The sequence below is a fragment of the Medicago sativa genome, chromosome 7, assembly GCF_051527215.1.
Source record: "Medicago sativa cultivar Bolivia chromosome 7, Bolivia_mono, whole genome shotgun sequence".
Lineage (NCBI taxonomy): Eukaryota > Viridiplantae > Streptophyta > Magnoliopsida > Fabales > Fabaceae > Medicago > Medicago sativa.
In genome coordinates, this window is record NC_140755.1 from 84252197 (window position 1) to 84270567 (window position 18371).

Sequence of the window (18371 nt, forward strand, 5' to 3'; positions counted from 1 at the left end):
TTACTATAATGCATTGAAATAATATTTGCGATGATTAGTGAAACTTTAGACCATTTCAATGATTAGTGAAACTCTTTTGACTTTTCTTTGCTTGTAATGAGAGTAACACAATCTTTTCTCCAAACTATTTGATCTTCAGATAAAGCCTCTACCACCTCCACATATAGTATGTGCTCCTGAATTCAGAAACAATCATGCTTAATGCACCTTCATACCATAGGAGCCCTCGACACCAAAAGCAGGAAGAAGTGAAGGATGAGTGTTTGATAGTTTTATTTTTGATAAGCTTGAATCAACTCCACACGATATCCCAAAGTTTCGCTTTTAATAAGGGATAAATAAGCAAGGGGTTTGCTAGGATACACCCACTAGTTTTTATTAAGATGTGTTTTAGCAAAGATATAATTAAAAAGTTGTTAAATACACCTTAAGATGAATGTTGCTAAAACACACATTCTAAAAAATAAGTGGGTGTATGTTAGCAACTCCTACAGACATTTGCTAGGATACACCCACTTATTTTTTAGAAGGTGTGTTTTAGCAAGTTATAACTAAAAAGTAGTTAAATGCACCTGAAGGTGTAGCTTGCTAAAACACTCCCACATAAAAACTAGTGGGTGTGTTCTAGCAAATCCCAATAAGTAATTACACAGTAACCCTTTGTTATCTTTCAATTTCAAACGATCTCTCTCAACTTCAATCTTCTTCTCTCACGATCACCACCACCGCCACCACAGTCACAACACATTCAACTTTGTTCTCTGTCATCGTCACCGACCCTCCCTCTCAATTAAGAACTAGGGTTTCATCTTTATTCTTCTCTACTTTTTTCACTGAGAGCACTCTTACTTTTCTACTCTTTCATATTCGCGCACATAACATGTTTGTCAAATGTCCTCTGTGGATTCTCCTTTTACAATAACTCTGCATGCTCAAATTTTAACTAGAATGAATTTCGACTTATCCAATAGTGGAATGTGAACATTATAGAATTGCTTTTTGAATCTCAACATTGATTCCATTTTTGCTTCTGATTTGTGTCCCTTCAAAGTGTTTGTTGTATGGTCTAATAGAGAGTATTAATTTTTGTATTTATTTACTCCTTTACTTGACTTGTGTGATAATATTTACAGCTGCAGGAACCAAGACATGGCCTCCAAGCTGCTTTTGCAGAGAAGGCTCTTCAGGTTCTTGCGACACTCACAAGAATCCTTATACTCCTTTTCTTCTTCATCTTCCATTCAACGCTCCTCATTCCATTCTGCGAAACAAACACAAATATTGGGTTTCTCAACTTCTTCTAGAAGCTTCTGCTCTCGAAAGTCCAGTCTTGTTGATGAATCTAATGCCCCCGCGCCTATTGATTACACGTATGACATGTCCTTTTGTGTTTTTCGTTCCTTTGATCTCATTTGATTCGTGAAAACTCTGCAAATTTGAATTTTTAGATACTGTTTTTAAAAAGCAAAAAATGAACTTTTTGACCCTTCGAATTTGATTTGCTTTTTTTAAAATAAAAAATGTTCAAATAATATTACTGAAAATCCAAATGTTAGTGCCCATTGCTAATGCCTTGCAATTCTTAATGTTGATTGTAATATATGTTGTGTTTTGTTTATTCCTTTCAAATGGCTGGGATGCTTTTGCGATTTGCTAATGATTAATGTGGATGCAGTTCTCTACTGCAGGAGGGTGAATTCCATAGACTGGCCGAGTCCACAATACATAGCCTTCAAGAAAAATTTGAGGTATCTATATTCTCTAGCGCTGTTTTGTGTTTTACACAAACTTAAATTTGTATGATATGGTAATCTTGGTTCCATAGAATGTTCAAAATAGTATTGGCTGTGATGGAAACTTGACAGTGACAATGTACACTTTTCATATTATTTAAGGGTTTAAACTGTATTGGTTATTATTTTGGTTTACTTGTTACTTGGCAGGACTATGGAGACTCTATTGACCTTGATGGATTTGACATAGACTATGCGGTGAGAAACATCTTTGGGGAGTATATTATAGAAGATAGGTAGCAAGTAGATAAAATTATTTGTTAAAGAATATCCCACAACTTATGTGTTTTAGAAGACAACACGGAAGTTATCTTGTTGTATGTGATTATTTAAAACAATCACATTGATAACTTGATAACCTTTTTTATCGGTTAAACTCGGTAAAGTAGTTTGATCTTTTGAAAATTAAATGCTTTCTTTTCCCTATTAAGACTTTAAATAATTTATTCCTATTAGTTTTAAGAAGCTTCGTCCCTGTGTGGGAGATACACTAATTGTTAACATGGCATTCCTTTTCAGAATGATGTTTTGACTGTCAAACTTGGGGAGCTGGGCACCTATGTATTGAACAAACAAACACCAAACAGACAACTTTGGCTGTCTTCACCAGTGAGGTATCTAATTGTATATATGGGTTATTTTCTTATTTTTATTTTGGCATGTGAATCATAATATGGCATGTGAATACTATGATAGCCATGCTTACTTGATATTTCCTAGGACATCATTATTAAATATGAACTGGAGATAACGAGTCAAATTGGTATTGTAAACGTTCTTCGTTAATCAAACAGGCAATTTATGTGTTAATAGTTGTGTATTTATTAAGCCAACACTGTGTAATTGAAGATTTTCGCATGTTGGTCTTTCTTGTCTTATTGGTGGAGAAGAAAGAAGCAAGGATTGGGAAACACTAATTGTTGGTCTTTCCTGTATAATTGCTTTGTTTGAAGTGTTATCTTATAGTTTTGGTGTGAGGAAATTGGGGATATATGCAATACTTTATGGCAGGGTTCACTTTTCATGTTTTTCTTTATGAGGAAAGTACCCACCACCTGTTATGTAAACTGAATCTGAGATCATGGAGGAAATGAGTGTAGTATTTTTTAATATTTGCAATTCTATTAAAATATAGGATTAGTTCTTTGCATCGAGAGATGTTCCTGTCTTGTTTTATGTAGCAAGAAGTAGAACTTATGCAGACCAATCTAGTGTGTTTGCACCATAACATATGGTATCTTACTCTCGTTGTATCTCCCTTCAATGCTATTTTGATTATCTGCTCAATAAAGGAGTAGGACGCGTTCAGCCTCGACTCTTAAGTGACATTAATTGTGATTGATTGTAGCCACGTGATTTTTCTCATCATTTTGGAGGATGGTACGACTCTCATGTCGGAGAGTCTCACCTAATAAGTGAAACTTATAAGGAGTACTGCCATCTTAAATAGTCTAGTCTTTTAGTTAAGCTCTCCCTTTGCGAAATCATGAATTCGATATGAACGGTGTGTTTTTGTGATCCTTCTGTGAGGGTAAAGTTGTAAAACACATGTGAAAAATCACACAAACTGTGCAAAAACCAATCCTTGTCACTTAAGTTCGTCCCTGTAAACCTAAGCCTCTTGCAACTGCAGTTCGACGCACCTGATTTTTGTTCGCGGGTTCTCTGTTCGATATGATCCATCTGTTTTCCGTTTGCCGTTTGCGAAGGCTTCCTTTCCAATTCTACGGAGAGGTCACTACGCGTTCTTCACCCCTACTTTATATCCACTCATCTTCCTTTTTCCATGCGCTGCTGCAGCTGCTCTTCATTTGTGACACAGTCCATTCTTCCTCTCTGCTTGTGTTGTGTGTGTTTGTGCTATGTTCTATTTCTTTCCTGTTTGGTGTTTTTGTATTTGCTATCTGTAGCTATTACTTGTATTGTGACACTTTGAATTTTGTATGAATTCCTTATTATGATTCAAAATTGAAGTTAAATTATTTTAATGTATATGCATATGAGTTTGTATGCATATAAAAATAAGAATTTGTGAATTCATAGGATAATGCGATTCGTGTAACGGTCTCATAGTTTACGATCTTGGGACTTCTTCCTGATCCTAGGTAGGATCATAAGTTTGTCTACCTTGCACCTGAAAAGTGTGACTGATAAGTCCAGGAGGTTCTCCTTTTAATGGATTAGCATGTTGTGGTAGCTCTCATTTTGACCTTATGCACATAACAGAGGCCTTTGTATGGTTTTGAGGCTTTAAGTGTAGTTCTATTTATTTTAAATTTTAAGCAGAATACAGTTTGATCCTCTTGACGTGCATCTTTTTTAGGAAAATAGTTTTCTGGAGCATCCACAGGTTTAGGTATTGTTCCTCCAATAATCGTAGTTCCGAGTACTTCTTGACGAGCTTTAATATGATCAGATTTATAAGTCAGCATCTCTTGTAAAATATGAGCAACACCGAACCCCTCGAGCGCCCAAACCTCCATTTCGCCTACCCGTTGTCCTCCTTGTTTCGCCCTTCCTTTAAGGGGTTGTTGTGTAACAAGTGCATAATGTCAGACGTGGATGATTATCATAAGAGATTCCTAACATATCATAAGATTCCCTTTCTTGAAAATCAGCACTTTTCCAAACCCAGAAAATAGAAGGAATTCTCGGATTTTGCCTTGGGGCAAATACTTTTATGCATACCTCTTCGGGTTGATCTAAACTATACTCTATTACTGCTTGTCTTTTTAAGCTGCTTTGCCTAAACTAGATGGCCATTGACATCAAACATAGGACGAAATAGGTATACTAATAAAAATGTGACTTGCATATTGATATTGTCAATTTCTCTACAAGTTCTACATTCTTTCTTTCAAACAAAGTTCTATATCTCTTACACCTGTCTTAAAGTCTCCCATTTCTTTTGCAGTGGTCCGTCTAGGTTTGATTGGGATCAGGTTACTAAAGCTTGGATATATAGGCGGAACAAAGCAAATTTATACAAAATTTTAGAAGATGAGTTGGAGCAGTTGTGTGGCAAACCTATTGTTCTTTCCTAAGCTGTTGAAAATGTGGTACTTAATCTTGATTTAAAATTTAAAAATGGGAAATCATTGGCATTGTTGATGATCCTTTGGCATTCAGGTGTACTCAGTAAGCGGATTTTGTTCCTTTGCCACCTTTTACTCTATAAACTATACCAGTTCTTTCACATTCATGAAGTGATTGTATCTTCTGAATAATCAGCTCTATATAGAACTCATGTGGTTGACATTAGTTTACTCTTCTGGAGAATTACAATTGTAATGGGCATCATTGTTGGTTACTACTGGTGACTAGAGCAACTTAAATGGTGATCTTTACCAAATGTTATTTTGCGGTTCCTCTAACTAAATCATCTTGAAACAACTCATATTTTTTTTTTTTTCCCAATGATAAAGCACTAAAAACTAATATTAGAACCACAACAACAACAAATGAGAAGTGCTTAGGTGCAACTTCTCAAAACATAGATTGTTTTTAGAGGAGAGAGAAAATATGATTCAAAAGATTAAACTAATTTTGTAACAAAATAATCCCTTTTATATTCTTTCAAAAAAAAATCCCTTTTATATAGTTGTATCCAAACAAACTAAATTATTTGTTTAAAATAAGTGATTTTTATTACAATAAACAAACGCAAAATAGATTTTGATTTTTTTATAAAATCTCTACAAAATAATTTCTAAATTATTTTCTGTCAAAATCACTTTTATTTTAATCCGTAATAAACGGACTCAAATTGTAGGTTTGAACTACTCAAAATAAGTTTTAGATATAGATAAAATAATTGTTTTTACACATTCAAGGATAAAATTACTTTATAGAAAAGTACCTAGTTAAAATTAGTATTAAATTTCTTCAAAAAAAAAAATAGTATTAAATTAAATTACGTTTAAAATTATTTAATTTGGTAAAGAAAATAGTAGAAGAAAAATTACAACAAAACTTGACATTTACTTCTTTAAAAAAAAAAAAAAGCAAAACTTAACATTCACTATGTATACAAAAATCATATATTGTTATTAAAAATAGTAACACCAATAGTTTCCAAAACCGAAAATTCAATATGTTCCAAAAAAAACATAATGATGTAAAGGTCCGTTTGGATTAGCTTATTTTAGAGCTTATAAAAAACAACTTATGCAAGTAAATAAGTTTTTAAGATAGTTTATGAAAAAACCATTTATGAAGATACACTTTTAGTTAGTGAGAGTTTATAAATTAAAATAAAAGCTTATTTATTTACATAATTTCATAAGCTCAAACCAAACAGGGCATAAATCATATATTATTTATATTCTATAAAATAGTCTAGATACATTATAATCAACCTGATACAATTTTGTCTCGAATCAAATAGATATTTGTGGAACTAATCTAGGGCAACATAACAAGTCTTTTAAGTTAATTGGGTTGTCCTCGACAGTCTTTGGGGTATCTGCTTTTGGTTGAGGACCAAAATAACGAGTCCTTCCGCTCTAATTGTACACCGGCATCTTCGAATTACTTTTTTTTACGGAACCATCACATTCGATTCCATGCCATTTCACAGTCGATTTTGCTTTCTTCTTCTCACACTCCTTTTTCAACTGAACATCACCTTGATTCTGATTCTGAGACATATCTACACAATGCAAATATCGGAGAAGGAAGAGGAGGAGAGAGTGAGGAGGAGAGAGTGTGAGATAATGATGTGATAAAATGGTGAAGGTTGGATGTGGGGAATGACTTACATAGGTTATAATTACACTAAATGCAGTAAAAAAAATGTGTAACAACGTGTAAAATGAAGTTTGAATAATTGATCACCGTCCAAAAAAACATGTTTAATGTGTTCAGACCACCGGCCAAAGCAGCGTGAGTTAAGTCACGCCACCGGCCAAAGGAGCGTGAGTTAAGTCAAGCTGACTTATAACATGAGTTAACTCACGCCGAAAAATATATAGCGTGACTTAGCTAACCTAAGGGTACTTTTGTCCTTGGAGTTGGGAGGGAGTGATTTTTGTTAAGGGAAGAGCATTTTTTCAATAAATTGAAGTAATCCTAATATTCCCTCGAACTTTTCATCGAAGCCGTCGTCATCTTCTTCATCTCAATCCTCAGTCGATTGAAACTCGCAGGTACCCGTTGTTTCTTCTACTGTCTCTCTCTCTGATTCTATTTGGGGTTGACCGCTGCTATTTGTTTGACCCTCTTACTTTTATTAATTGCTTCTTGAATTTGTTATTGCTTTGTTACAATTCTGTTCTATGAAAATTCTCTTGTGCTTCTTAATTTAAGTAGCTTTTATTTTGTTGAATTTGTGTGTAACTGTTAGAGACCCAACACAGAAACTGTTAGCTTTTCTTTTCATTGTAAATGCATTCCATCAAACTAATTTAGCCTCACCAATTTTATTTATTTTTTTGTATAATTAGTTCATAGTTTCTTTCATAATTTAGCCACACAGAAATAATGTCTAGTCTTGGCAATGGACCAAAATACTAACGTAACAATTATCATATTGCGTACTTGCAGCAACAATGAATGAGTTGCCTGATCATATAATATCTTATATCTTTTCCAAGTTAGCTTTGAAGGATTTGGTGAAAACCAGTGCATTGTCCAAACAATGGATTCACGAATGGGGATTAAGGATGGACCTTAACTTCGATCTCTATACCATGTCCGACTATAACACAAATCAAGACTTATCGCAAATCCTTCCTCTCTCTCAAAGGTTTCACTTTCAATCTGAATTTGCCACAAGATTGGATCAATTTATGCCCCATTATAAAGGTACCATGATCCGTTCCATTCGAGTAAAATTTCCATTATGTAATGAACATAGGGATGTTATTGATAGATTGATCTCCAAAGGAATTGCTAAGGGTGCCGAACATATTGAACTTCTCTTCTCTTCTGAAACAACTGATACTACTATTTCTATTATGCCATACAGATTTTCCCTTATTCTCTTACTTGAGAATGATTCTGTGACCTATTTGCACCTACAAAACTGCCTCATAGACAAACCCAGACACTTCTCTGGATTAAAAAATTTAAGAACTCTGGTGTTACAACAAGTTATTGTGAAGAAGACACTCCTTAAGACTTTTCGTTCAAATTGCAACCACCTTGTTGACTTCACCCTTGATGGTTGTAAAATCACTTCCAAGTTGGTAATAAACATCCCATCATTGCTTCGTTTGAACATTGTTAATGTTGGGCATTACTTTCGAAATCCTATAACTATCATTGCATCAAGTCTCTTGTCCTTGGAATATTCTTGTCTTGCACATTTTGCAGAACACCCAATGAACATTCAAGCTCCTATGTTATCCAAGTTTGGCTTTAGAGGTATTGCGTTTTCAGAGCGTATAGGGTTATCTGGATTGAAGAACGTAACAACAATCATATTTGATGCATTACTATTTGATCTATCCACGAACATCTTGCCTCATTTGTTTTCTGAATGTCCTCACCTTGAAGATGTCACCTTTAAGAATTGCTTGTTCACAAGTTCAACAAAATTTACTAGTTCGAAGTTACGTCAGTTGATCATACTTGATAGTGTTTGGGTGGATGATTCTCCTTCTGATATATCTATTGATGCATTAAATCTTTCATCCTTTGAATATACTGGGTACACCACAAGGATAATTTCTTTTACGGCTCCAAAGTTATCGAAGGTTTTCTGGGATACATCAGAGAGAGAGAATAGACCACACCTTTTTGATCCAATTGCAAGTTTACCACATATTGAGAATTTAGCTATGATCGTCGGCACTTTACAAGTGAGTCACTCAACGATATTCCAACACTATAGTGCATTCCAACAGTGTCTAGGTTTCTTTCCATTACGTTTTTCACTAGTTGCTTTTAATTCACTTAATTATCATTGTTGTAAACAGGTAAAGGAATTAGCAAAAGTCTTGGTTCGGTTTCAAAATCTTAGACAATTGGACTTACATATTGATGGAGCATGTGATCCTAGTATGGACTACTTTTGGCTTTTAGATATTGCAACGGCTTCTAAGCATCTCGAAAAACTTATTCTGAGTGTAAGTTATTCAAACTCTTTTTTTTTTTTTTTTTGTCTTGAATGGAACTAGAAGTTTATTTTAAAACTTAGCTGCACTACGATAGCTATTGTTTTTGCTATTTCCCAATTGAAACTAGACACGTGTAAGAGTAGAAAAATAAAGATGAATAATTTTTGTTTCTCTTTTTAAATACTAACAGTAATAATGACAGAAAAATATAAGAGTTTAAAATATTTTTACTTGAAGTGTAATGGCTAGTCTTTAATGTCGGTTGTTCTCCTTTCGGTCTCTATGTTTCTCTTTATTTTAATTTTTTTGTAAGTCTGGAATGAGTACGTGAAAGAATAACTGAGAGTGGAGAACCAATAGTACTAATAGTGAGTTATCTCCAACTAGTGCCTCCGGGGGCACTCGGGGCATTAGTTAAAGAGACTAAATTAGAAATTTTATATTGGAAATTGTTAAAAAGTGTTATGTTCAACTTTTTAAAAGTCAAAAGTTTGTTGTTTTCAAGTAAACATTTCCATTTTTTACTTTCTTAACTAGTGCCCCGGGGGCACTAGTTAACACAAGGCAACCAAAAGTGCATTTAAGTCAAAAACCACTATCAAACAACTCTATTTTAGTCTTGCGTGTTTGTATGGAAGTTATACTTTATCTGTTTCTAAGTACACGTCATAGTCAATCACTTCACATATGCTAATACACAACTTTGATAATCAATATCTTTAGTTATCTATGTTAAAAAAATTATAACAATTAGATATTTTATAAATATTTATTGAGACAAGTTGAACAAAATCTTATATACTAACATTAGTGTTTATATATTAGGTAAAAATATGTTACACATTATGAATGTGAATAATACATATTATCAACGTCAAAAAAGAAAGAAAGAATAGTACACATAATCAAATTGTTACATGTATCTTATAAGCTAATAGTTTGACCTTGTCAAACATAATATCTATCATAATAAACAACATCTTATTTCAATTAAAATAATGAATAAGTCGTGCGTTAGTTTTATATGCTAATGGAATTTTAAAATTCTCATAAATGTATCGTTATTTTTAATTTTCAGATTAAAAATCTTCATCCGGAACATTCACATATGGTTGGATTTAAGAGGCAGAAAGGTGAATATGAGGGTTTTTCTCATAATGTTTTGAAATATGTGGAGTTTCTCGGCTGTGTTTGCTCCAAGAATGTTTTTGAGTTAGCTACTCACCTATTGAGGAGTGCAAATTCGCTTAAGAAAATGACTTTCCATTCTAGTGACAGAGTCTATATTGGAGGTGGTAGATGGACAACTTATTTTAATGCCTGTGGTGGTGGTGATTGTTGGTTAGGAAAGAATGTTATTCACGAGATGCTTAAGGATGAAGTAAATGAACAATGTCAGCTTATAATTTTGTAGTGTCATTTTTTTCTATTTATAATGAGTTTTTACTACTACTATTATTTGTAATAAATCTTTTCAAAAAAACTCTGTATAATTTACTTTATTTATGAATTACAATATTTACTATTTTTTGGGTGTTTTTATTTTATACGAAGGAATCATTGGAAATAGACATGTAGTTATTATTTGGTTGTGGGTTTGTTTGGTCACATAAAATATATGGGAAAATATATTTGTTTTATTTGAAAGAATTTGGAAAATTAGTATTCGATGCCTTTAAAAAGATTGTGTTTTTAGGATCCAGCTCCAATAGAGTAAGATCTTAACTGTTATTTGAAAGAATTTGGAAAATTAGTACTAGATGCCTTCAATTGTTTCATCAACAATTGAGATTTCCTTTTAAAGTGAGAGTTCATTTTAGATGAGGCAAACCTGTATTTTTAATTTTGTATATCTTTCTTTATTTTGCTTTGGGTACATTGGTCTTATTAATGTTATATGTTCAGTGTTGCATCAAAGGAGAGTCGTATCATATTCCTCGAAACCTACAAACATATGGATGAGTTTGAAGTTTTTGAAGTCCAGCCATTTGTCAGTCGTTTATTAGGTGTATATTATGTTTCTTATTTCGCTTCATCAATACAATGCTACTCCATATATTATAAGGTCAAATATGTTTTTACTCCTTATAAAATATTCCATTTTTGAATTTAATTCCTATAATTTTTTTGTTGTCATTTTTTTTGTCCATACCGTTAATAAAACGGGCGCTTTTATTTTGTCTCAACCTTTTCACTCCATACCCTATGAAAGCGTTCATTTTTATAATATAGGTCTGAATTAAAAACGGGAGTATTATTTACATTTGATGTGCCATAAGATACTTATCAGCGCTTGTTTTATAGTTTCTATATAGGCTTAATTACTTTTTTGGTCCCTTAATTTATTTTTTGGTTTCGTTTTGGTCTCTTAACTATTAAAAGTTTCGATTCGGTCCCTTAACTTATTTTTGGGTTTTCTTTTGGTCCCTTAACTATTAAACGTTTCGTTTTGGTCCCTTAACTTATTTTTTGGTTTCGTTTGGTCACTTAACTTATTTTTTTGGTTTCGTTTTGGTTAACTCTAATACATTCATCCTAACATAAAGGAAAGGGACCAAAACGAAACCAAAAAATAAGTTAAGGGACCAAAACGAAATCAAAAAGTAAGTTAAGGGACCAAAACGAAACTTTTAATAGTTAAGGGACCAAAACGAAACCAAAAAATAAGTTAAGGGACCAAAAGAGTAATTAAGCCTTTCTATATACTAGTATATCTAACAGTGACTGCTATTTTATTTGATTCATTCGTTGATACTCCCACTTGGATTCAAACGGGGGTATGTAGGTGTTTTCCATGCTTCTTGGATTTAGTGGTGAACTAATGCCAAATGGTCGTGAGAAAGAAAAGCAGACAAAGCGTTACATGACAATGATGGATTCAATGACAAATAAACGCATGCATTATGAATTGATTGTTGAAAATACCAACTTTATGCATGCCATGTGTTTATGTTGTCCTTGAAATAATATAATATATTTTTACTTAAACGTTAATTGCTAATGCTTCAGAGTTGGATAGTTCAAACCCAAGTCTCATGAATGAATCACGTATAATGCGAATAGCTCGAGGTTCCGGTCATCAAGTCAGGCAAGTGTTGGAGATGGTGGAAGAGTACAAGCGTCTTGCAAAGATATGGAAAGAAAAGGTTTAAAATGCCAAAGGGTAACATGAGTGCCCTATGATCCCGAGATATGAATGTGAATGTGCAGCACATGGGTAAAGCCCTCCCTCCACAAATATTGAAGCAATTTGGTGGCATTGGTGGGTTACAAACTATAATGAAGAACACAAGATGGGAATGTTTGGTGTTGGTGAATAGTTGATGGAGCACGACAGACATTACTTGAGAAATATTTCTTCAGAATATTGATATACCATGACGACAATTATATTGATTTAAAAAATGGAAAATGCTAGATATCAAGAATGATTTTATCAAGAAAGATTCAAGAACGACATGACAGAATAATCACCCTTAGATTTCAGTCTTATTTATTAACCTTTCATAAAAAAAAAATACATAACACTCATCACCCCATGATTTTCGGCCAGACTAAGATTTTTTGGTTAACATTAATTTCGGGACAATTTCTTGATAAAATCTAAGGGTGATTATTCTGCCATGTCATTCTTAAATCTTTCTTGATAAAATCTTTCTTGATATATAGCATTGCTCTTAAAAATACACTATGTTGAGCAGAATTTATTGTCTGCAAAAGTCTTATGTGGGTGTATTGGATCATGATTCTAAGGGATTTTAAAAGACTTTTTTATCATGAAAAAGTCTTGTGGTATTCAATTATGACTCTTTCCAATTTAAAAAAAGTCTTGTGTTATTCAATCAAGATTCTTTGTCATTTAAAAAAAAATCTTGTGGTATTCAATCAAGACTCTTAATCACTTAAAAAAAGTCTAGTGGTATTCAAAATCATTCAAATTTCAAAGGATTGTTTAATAAATCAGATTTTGATGGATTTTGTGAGATTTTATAGTGAAATTTTAGCATGAAAAAGTCTTTCATGAAAACATGAGATTTCTTAAGATTGTTTTTTTCTTTTAAGATTTTACTATCTATCCCTTTCTCTCCTGCCTTATCTCTTACTCTCATGGTTGGACTAATATTTGGTTGGAAAGCGACTCCTCTAGTGCGCTTCTTGTCTTTAAAAATGGGTCGTTGGTTCCTATCCGTCTCCGCAACCGATGGCACAATGCTCGCGAGCTTAATATTCAGGTTATTTCTTCTCACATCTACTGTGAAGGCAATAGGTGTGCTGACAGGTTAGTTAACTTCGGTCATTCTGTTGTTGGGGAAGTGTGGTTGACAGCCTTGCCATCCGAGTTTCAGCAAGTTTTTTTTTTTAGGATTGTTGTGGATTACCTCGGTTTCGTTATCCGTAGGTGGCTGTTTTGTTTTGTTGTGTTTTTATTTGTCTGTTTTCTTTTTCTTTTCGTTTTTTTTAGAGGGTTTTGGCCTAGTCCCCCCTCATGTATTTTTCACCCTTTTTTTAATAAAATTTGAGATTGGCGGTATAGGATGGGAGTTCATCGGGGTGCCAACCTAGTTGGGATGTCGTTGCTTCTCCTTGATGCCTGTCCTTTCCCCTGGTTTACCGAAAAAACATTAATTTCGGGACAATTTCTTGATAAAATCTAAGGGTGATTATTCTGCCATGTCATTCTTAAATCTTTCTTGATAAAATCTTTCTTGATATATAGCATTGCTCTTAAAAATACACTATGTTGAGCAGAATTTATTGTCTGCAAAATTAGATGGTAATCCTTTTAGGTGAAGTTAATATCACTTTTTCATTTGTGTAAACTATGATGCACGAACACGAAGCCGACACATCGACATTGATAATTCGAGAAAATAACATAATGCAATGCAACCATATTTTCCAAGTGTTATCAGTGGCGGACACCAGAAAACATCTTCAATTAGAAGTTTGAGTGCAATGTTTGCGTGTCAATTGTTACTATATGGGGAGTTTTTCGTAATTGAATAACATTGAAAGTGCAGGGATTTTTATTTTTATTTTTTGAAATCAAGATGGCAGAAACCTAAAAACAAAAGAACAGTGTCGGTTAACAATAAATGTCTAACTTGAGGGGTATTCAATAATTCACCTGCATCACAATCCATGTTAGCCATCATCCATACACTTATGATTCTCACCGTAACAGTGACAAACTCTAGACTCCTATTCCATCTCTAGCAAACGAATTAACCACCACACAGTCAACATGGAGCTCTCAATGTCTTGGGTCAACATGCCGCACAAAGTTTCTCAACTTCTATAGAAACATTGGCACTTCAAATTTTATTTAAACTTGTAAAATATAAATAAGATAAATGATCAAACGTATATTTAAGCCTTAAAATTATGGATATTTTAATTTGGATCTCGACTCTCTAAAATGTTTTTCAAATGAATCATTTTGTGAATGTGTGTTGTTAAATGTCATGAGTGGTGATGACATGTCCATTTAGTGTATTGTAGGCAAAATAAAATGTTTTTTGATTTTATTGGGCGCTCTCAATTTGGTCAATGAGAATATAAATATTCAACTTTGTCTTTGACTCTCAAAATCATTTCTACATCCATTTTTTTGTTAAGAACTTTTGTGACTATCCTTTCTATGATTATTTTTATTTGCCAATATAAATTAAGGGTGAGGGGATGATACCCCATTCTATAGGGGGGAGACCTCCGAGCATTTATACACGTATTTACATTTATCTCCTTTTAAAGACATGAGCGGGGCTCGAACCCAAAATATCTTGCATTATTAAGACCTATTTTTTTTTACCACTAAACCAAATTCTTGGAGTTCCCGATAATCTTAATATATAATACTAAGGTTCACAATGCATGCTCAATGTGTTTCTTTTTTGAGAGGTTTAATAAAAAATCTTTCTGAAAAAAGTCTCTGCAGGGAGTTGAACTCGCAACCCATAGCCTCCATCCAAGCACTTTAACCACTTGACCAGTAGCTGTTTTGGTGTTATAATATCGCTTCCACTAATACATTATGATTGAAATGAATGAATAGCATACCATGAACAAACCAACAATGAATTAATATAGCAGTTGATATCAACAATTGAAAAGAATACACAAGGTCAAGTAATACAAGGCACAGTTAACTTTTAATTTGACGTTATGCTTTTTGTTTCATTTTACGTTATACCTCCTTCACACATTCTTTACATGTTTATTATGGATTATGGATGGATGGATTCATTTCTATCACAACCTTTGAACTGCTTTTTTTTTTTATTCCGTAACTCATTTTTTAATTATGACCATACAATCACTCATTATATATACAACCACTAATATGATCTCAATATTTTTAGTTTCTACATTGAAAACATTGTGTATAAATATGTGATTTTGTGCATCATATTTTAGGTTTTGTTCATCATCACTTTCAAGTAACAATTGGATAGTTTATCTTCAATTTTGTATTGTTGTTTTTCCACTCACTTTTACTCTTCATCTTTTGATTATCAAAGTCTAAAACAAGAGTGTTCTATTTGTGGATTGGAGTTTGCAATAGGACAAGCTTTAGGTGGCTACATGAGGAGACATAGAGCTTCAAATATGAAAGGAAATAACAATATTCACAATTCTAATAATACTATGTGGTGGTAGTAGTCTTGATTCGCTGCAAAAGATGAAAGCTAGAAACCAGTGAGTTTTGGTGTTGGATTTGGATTTGAATCCATTTTTCAATATTTCTTGGTATTAATTATGTGACTATTTATTCATTAGTGTAGGTACAATTTTTCTCTTATCTCTTGATTATTAACTGGTTTCTATGATATGATAATTGATAGGGAGTCAAGTTACTCTTAGATTGATCAAATAGTTAAGCTTCAAATGTTTATTAGTCTATTTTTCGAACTTTCTTTTATATATTTTTTTATTCCTTAATGTGTATGTGGATTTTTGATTTTTTTTTTGTGAATTAGGATAAATGATGCTTCTATTTTTTATTTTGTTGCATCATTGATGGTGAGGAAGAAGCTTATTAAAAATGGTTGTTTATTGTCACTTTCTCCATGAAACTATTGGATGATTCCTCTTCAATTAGGTGCTATAGTTTTTCTTCTCTTTTTTACTCTTTATTTTTTGGCTATTAATTAATACAAATTGGTAATATAAATAAGGGGTATATTTATAAATAATACTGTTTTTTTATAAAGGTGAAGACAAGTGTCTACCATTTTTTTCGTATAAAAATAATAATAAACATATTACTCCAAGTATAATGGTAGAGATAAACATTGTGTATGTGTAATTAAGATAAAGATAGATAAAATTGAGATGGATAAAGAATAGTGCCTCTAAAAACAATATATAGAGAAGGTTAAAGGATATGATCCAAGTTACACATCTATCTCTCTATCTTCTATATATTTATATATCTTTGAATTTGTACATCTAAAAAAAATTTACACTATTAATTAACAACTTGACTTTCCAATTATCTTTGAAGAATTAAAGAATTAATTAATTATCAAATTGAATAGTTTCCTCCACTATTGAAAAAAAAAGGAACTTCCCATTCTGCATGTCACACAAAATGAAAGGAGAAAAACAAAGACTTACTTGACAGTTAGTACTATATACCTCAAAGAAAAATATGTATGCTACAATTATTAAATAATTAAATCCATATGTCCACATAAAATAATTAAAAAAACGTATACACTAATCAAATTGTCAGAAAATTTAGGAAAAGTCAGTTCTAACATGATAAGAAGATTAAAATGATTATGATATCCAAAAAAAGTTCCATTCATTAGATTGGAAACTCTAAAAATGAACGTTTTAATTTTTTCAATAAAATCTTGCCCCAACTTATCTTATATATGCATGATTGCCCAACTCTACTACCATGATCATTTATGCTTTTCTGCTTTGTTAAATTGGTTGATATGTTTTCTCAAAAAGAAGTTCATATATCCCACACATATAGAATATAAGATTATACATAGAGAACACATTATTTTCTTAGACTAATATAGTTTTATTTTCATATTTTATCCATAACAACAGAGAGAGGTGTGATCACTAAGATGTACTTTCAATGTTTGATACTTGCTATTAAAATTTGCTTTTAGGATTTACACATATGCAATTTGTATGACCCGTGCGGCAGCACGGGTGCAAGGACTAGTTCTTTTTAATGTAGATAGGTTTTTTAAAATTTAGGAAAGAGGGTAAATAAAGGGATTTTATTGAATGAAGATTGAGCTTTTAAAATAGGATAAAGTATTGACTAATATAAATTGTAAAATAGAGTTTCTATTTGTAATGAGATGAATTTTTTTTTTAAGATGGGTCTTCACTCAATAAAAACACTTATTTTTCTTTAAAATAGAGTTTCCACTTCTATGTTTTATTTTAAATTGACTAAAATTAAAATTATTTGGGAAAAAATAAAATTTTGAGGCCATAAAAGTTGTGAAGCCCGACGCCGTAGTGCACCTTGCACATGCTGAGGGTTAGGCCTGCACACAACCCACCATCATATGGCGATCATTTCCATTTAACAAACATTTCTATTAAAGAGAGATAGACACATATAATAAATTATTAATATTATTTTGATAATAATAATATAAATTAAGGGTGATGAGATGGTTCCTTATTCTAAAGCAAGGAAGACCTCTAATTCAAATAGTTTTTAAATAAGTCTAAATTATTTTTATTTTAATTAAATTAATGAATAAAATAAGAGTTTTTAAAATGAGAATAAAATGTAGATAAACTTTTTAAAATGAGATGAAATATGAACATATATAATTTTAAATATTATTATGTAAAACAGAGTTGCTATTTTTCTTAAAAAAAAGTTTTTATTGTCCACAAGTCTTAACTCAATTGATAAAAATGCCAAATTTGTTAGGTCAGACATCATGACCAGGATTCGAACTCCGACCCATCTAGCCCATCGATTTGTGTTTGTTAGTTTTAATGGTTATTTGTTATTTCGTCTATCCAAAAAAAAGTTGTTATTTGTAACAAGCTGAAAAAAATAATATGCATTTTTAGATGGGTCTTCATTCAAGAAATATTTATTACATTGTCCACCAATACATTTTATTTAAAACTAATAATATATATTCTTTTCAAGTTTGAATTTAATTTCTATAAGATTAAAATTATTTTTATTTTAATTAGATTAATGTATAAAATAAGTTTTTGGTAATAGACCACTAAAAAAATTGGTAATAATATTAAATTATTTTTATTTATTCCAGTTACATTTAAATGTTTATATTAAGATCCAACATAATATTTACATCGTTAAACATAATAATATAGAGAGTCCCGTGTATCACCACCTTTATACACATTTCTCCAAAATTTTAGTGAAACTTCGTTGATACAGGGAAACTCTTGAGGATGCCCGCCAATTGTTTCTTGATCTGAATTAATCATCAAGTTTGGTCCGTTTTGCTGGATATATTATTGCTGAATCTGCCTGTTGTTTACCATG

The 18371-nt window shown here is 32.1% G+C and overlaps 2 protein-coding genes and 1 long non-coding RNA gene across 5 annotated transcripts; all 3 read left to right on the top strand.

The window, feature by feature from the left end:
- The first annotated feature begins 636 nt into the window (after positions 1 to 636).
- FH (frataxin-like protein) lies at positions 637 to 5145 on the top strand. Of its 2 annotated transcripts, none has more exons than XM_085727335.1 (6): positions 637 to 802; positions 1134 to 1370; positions 1676 to 1748; positions 1944 to 1991; positions 2313 to 2407; positions 4708 to 5145. In XM_085727335.1, the coding sequence occupies exons 2-6, from the start codon at positions 1150 to 1152 to the stop codon at positions 4835 to 4837; spliced, it is 567 nt and encodes a 188-aa protein (XP_085583461.1). In that variant the 5' UTR covers positions 637 to 802; positions 1134 to 1149; the 3' UTR covers positions 4838 to 5145. The 2 variants fall into 2 exon arrangements, with proteins under 2 accessions (XP_085583461.1, XP_085583462.1); XM_085727336.1 differs by having other exon boundaries at positions 652 to 882.
- A 1731-nt stretch (positions 5146 to 6876) lies between these two features.
- On the top strand, positions 6877 to 10379 carry LOC146909445 (uncharacterized). The gene is made up of 4 exons (XM_085727334.1): positions 6877 to 6940; positions 7338 to 8596; positions 8714 to 8863; positions 9933 to 10379. The coding sequence occupies exons 2-4, from the start codon at positions 7343 to 7345 to the stop codon at positions 10266 to 10268; spliced, it is 1740 nt and encodes a 579-aa protein (XP_085583460.1). The 5' UTR covers positions 6877 to 6940; positions 7338 to 7342; the 3' UTR covers positions 10269 to 10379.
- A 4627-nt stretch (positions 10380 to 15006) lies between these two features.
- On the top strand, positions 15007 to 15952 carry LOC146909446 (uncharacterized). Of its 2 annotated transcripts, none has more exons than XR_015018460.1 (2): positions 15007 to 15553; positions 15835 to 15952. It is a non-coding gene; the product is annotated as an uncharacterized LOC146909446 (long non-coding RNA). The 2 variants fall into 2 exon arrangements; XR_015018459.1 differs by lacking the exon at positions 15835 to 15952 and adding an exon at positions 15640 to 15796.
- The last annotated feature ends 2419 nt before the right edge of the window (positions 15953 to 18371 follow it).

Coding starts and splice junctions, on each gene's coding strand:
- FH (XM_085727335.1), top strand. CDS start 1,150: ATGGCCTCCAAGCTGCTTTTGCAGAGAAGGCTCTTCAGGTTCTTGCGA. Junction 1,371..1,675: donor CCCGCGCCTATTGATTACAC/GTATGACATGTC, acceptor ATGTGGATGCAG/TTCTCTACTGCAGGAGGGTG. Junction 1,992..2,312: donor GATTTGACATAGACTATGCG/GTGAGAAACATC, acceptor ATTCCTTTTCAG/AATGATGTTTTGACTGTCAA.
- LOC146909445 (XM_085727334.1), top strand. CDS start 7,343: ATGAATGAGTTGCCTGATCATATAATATCTTATATCTTTTCCAAGTTA. Junction 8,597..8,713: donor TGATCGTCGGCACTTTACAA/GTGAGTCACTCA, acceptor TGTTGTAAACAG/GTAAAGGAATTAGCAAAAGT. Junction 8,864..9,932: donor TCGAAAAACTTATTCTGAGT/GTAAGTTATTCA, acceptor TTTAATTTTCAG/ATTAAAAATCTTCATCCGGA.